Here is an 803-nt window from a genome sequence, read left to right on the forward strand (position 1 = left end):
TTCTCTAATCAATCAGTATGCGTCCTCCGTTTCTCTGTCCCTCTCTTTTTGTTTTTTTCTTTTTTAATTGTATTGTGAGATTATCAGCTCCGTGTGTTTGTTTTGAGGTGGATACTGGATAAAAGTGTATGGGCTGTTTGATTGATTTGCTCGGTGTTTGATGCATTTTCTTTTGGCGCTCAAGAAGCGTTCAAATGTTCAGTTGTTATTTTGTTTGTTTTCTTATTGGATTGGTGGACTAGGGTTTTTGAATTGGTGGATTAGCTGGGTGTTTGGGTTGGTAACTGTTTGATTTTATTTTGGATTGTTTTATATCTCTTGGCTTGTTTTTTTAATAGAATGCGAGCGCCGTCCTATACAGTGGTGGATCACACCTATGATGCCGTGGTCGTAGGCGCAGGAGGTGCGGGGCTGCGTGCTGCGATAGGATTATCGGAGCATGGTTTTAATACAGCCTGCATTACCAAGCTATTCCCTACTCGCTCCCACACAGTTGCGGCACAGGTAATATGATTCTTTCTATCAGAGTTTTGTACGTTTTATGGTGCAGTTTTGATATAGCTTGAGCGTTTTAACTTGTTCTCTCCACTCTTGATGTTCAATGGATGAGGAAACTTTATATTTTCAATGAAGTAATAGAAAAGAAGAATTGGATGTAAGTGTGGGAATATTTACAATTTAGGATGTTTACTTGCTAAATCAAGGTGTGTGTGTGACACTAATCTTGTTTTTTCATGTTGATTTGCTTATTGTAAGAGTGTTTGATCAAAAGTTTCACCCCCCCCCCCCCACGCCACACCGAT

General features: G+C 39.7%; 1 protein-coding gene across 1 annotated transcript in view; it reads left to right on the plus strand.

Annotated features, from left to right (window-relative positions):
* Positions 1-803, plus strand: part of LOC105177982 (succinate dehydrogenase [ubiquinone] flavoprotein subunit, mitochondrial) — a gene marked incomplete in the record, with an annotated part of 7,598 nt that overhangs the window by 235 nt on the left and 6,560 nt on the right. Inside the window, 1 exon segment of the mRNA XM_011101301.2 lies at positions 362-504. Within this exon segment, the coding sequence (XP_011099603.1) occupies positions 362-504 (143 nt within the window).

Source organism: Sesamum indicum, linkage group LG15 (genome assembly GCF_000512975.1).
Source record: "Sesamum indicum cultivar Zhongzhi No. 13 linkage group LG15, S_indicum_v1.0, whole genome shotgun sequence".
NCBI classification, from domain to species: Eukaryota; Viridiplantae; Streptophyta; class Magnoliopsida; order Lamiales; family Pedaliaceae; genus Sesamum; species Sesamum indicum.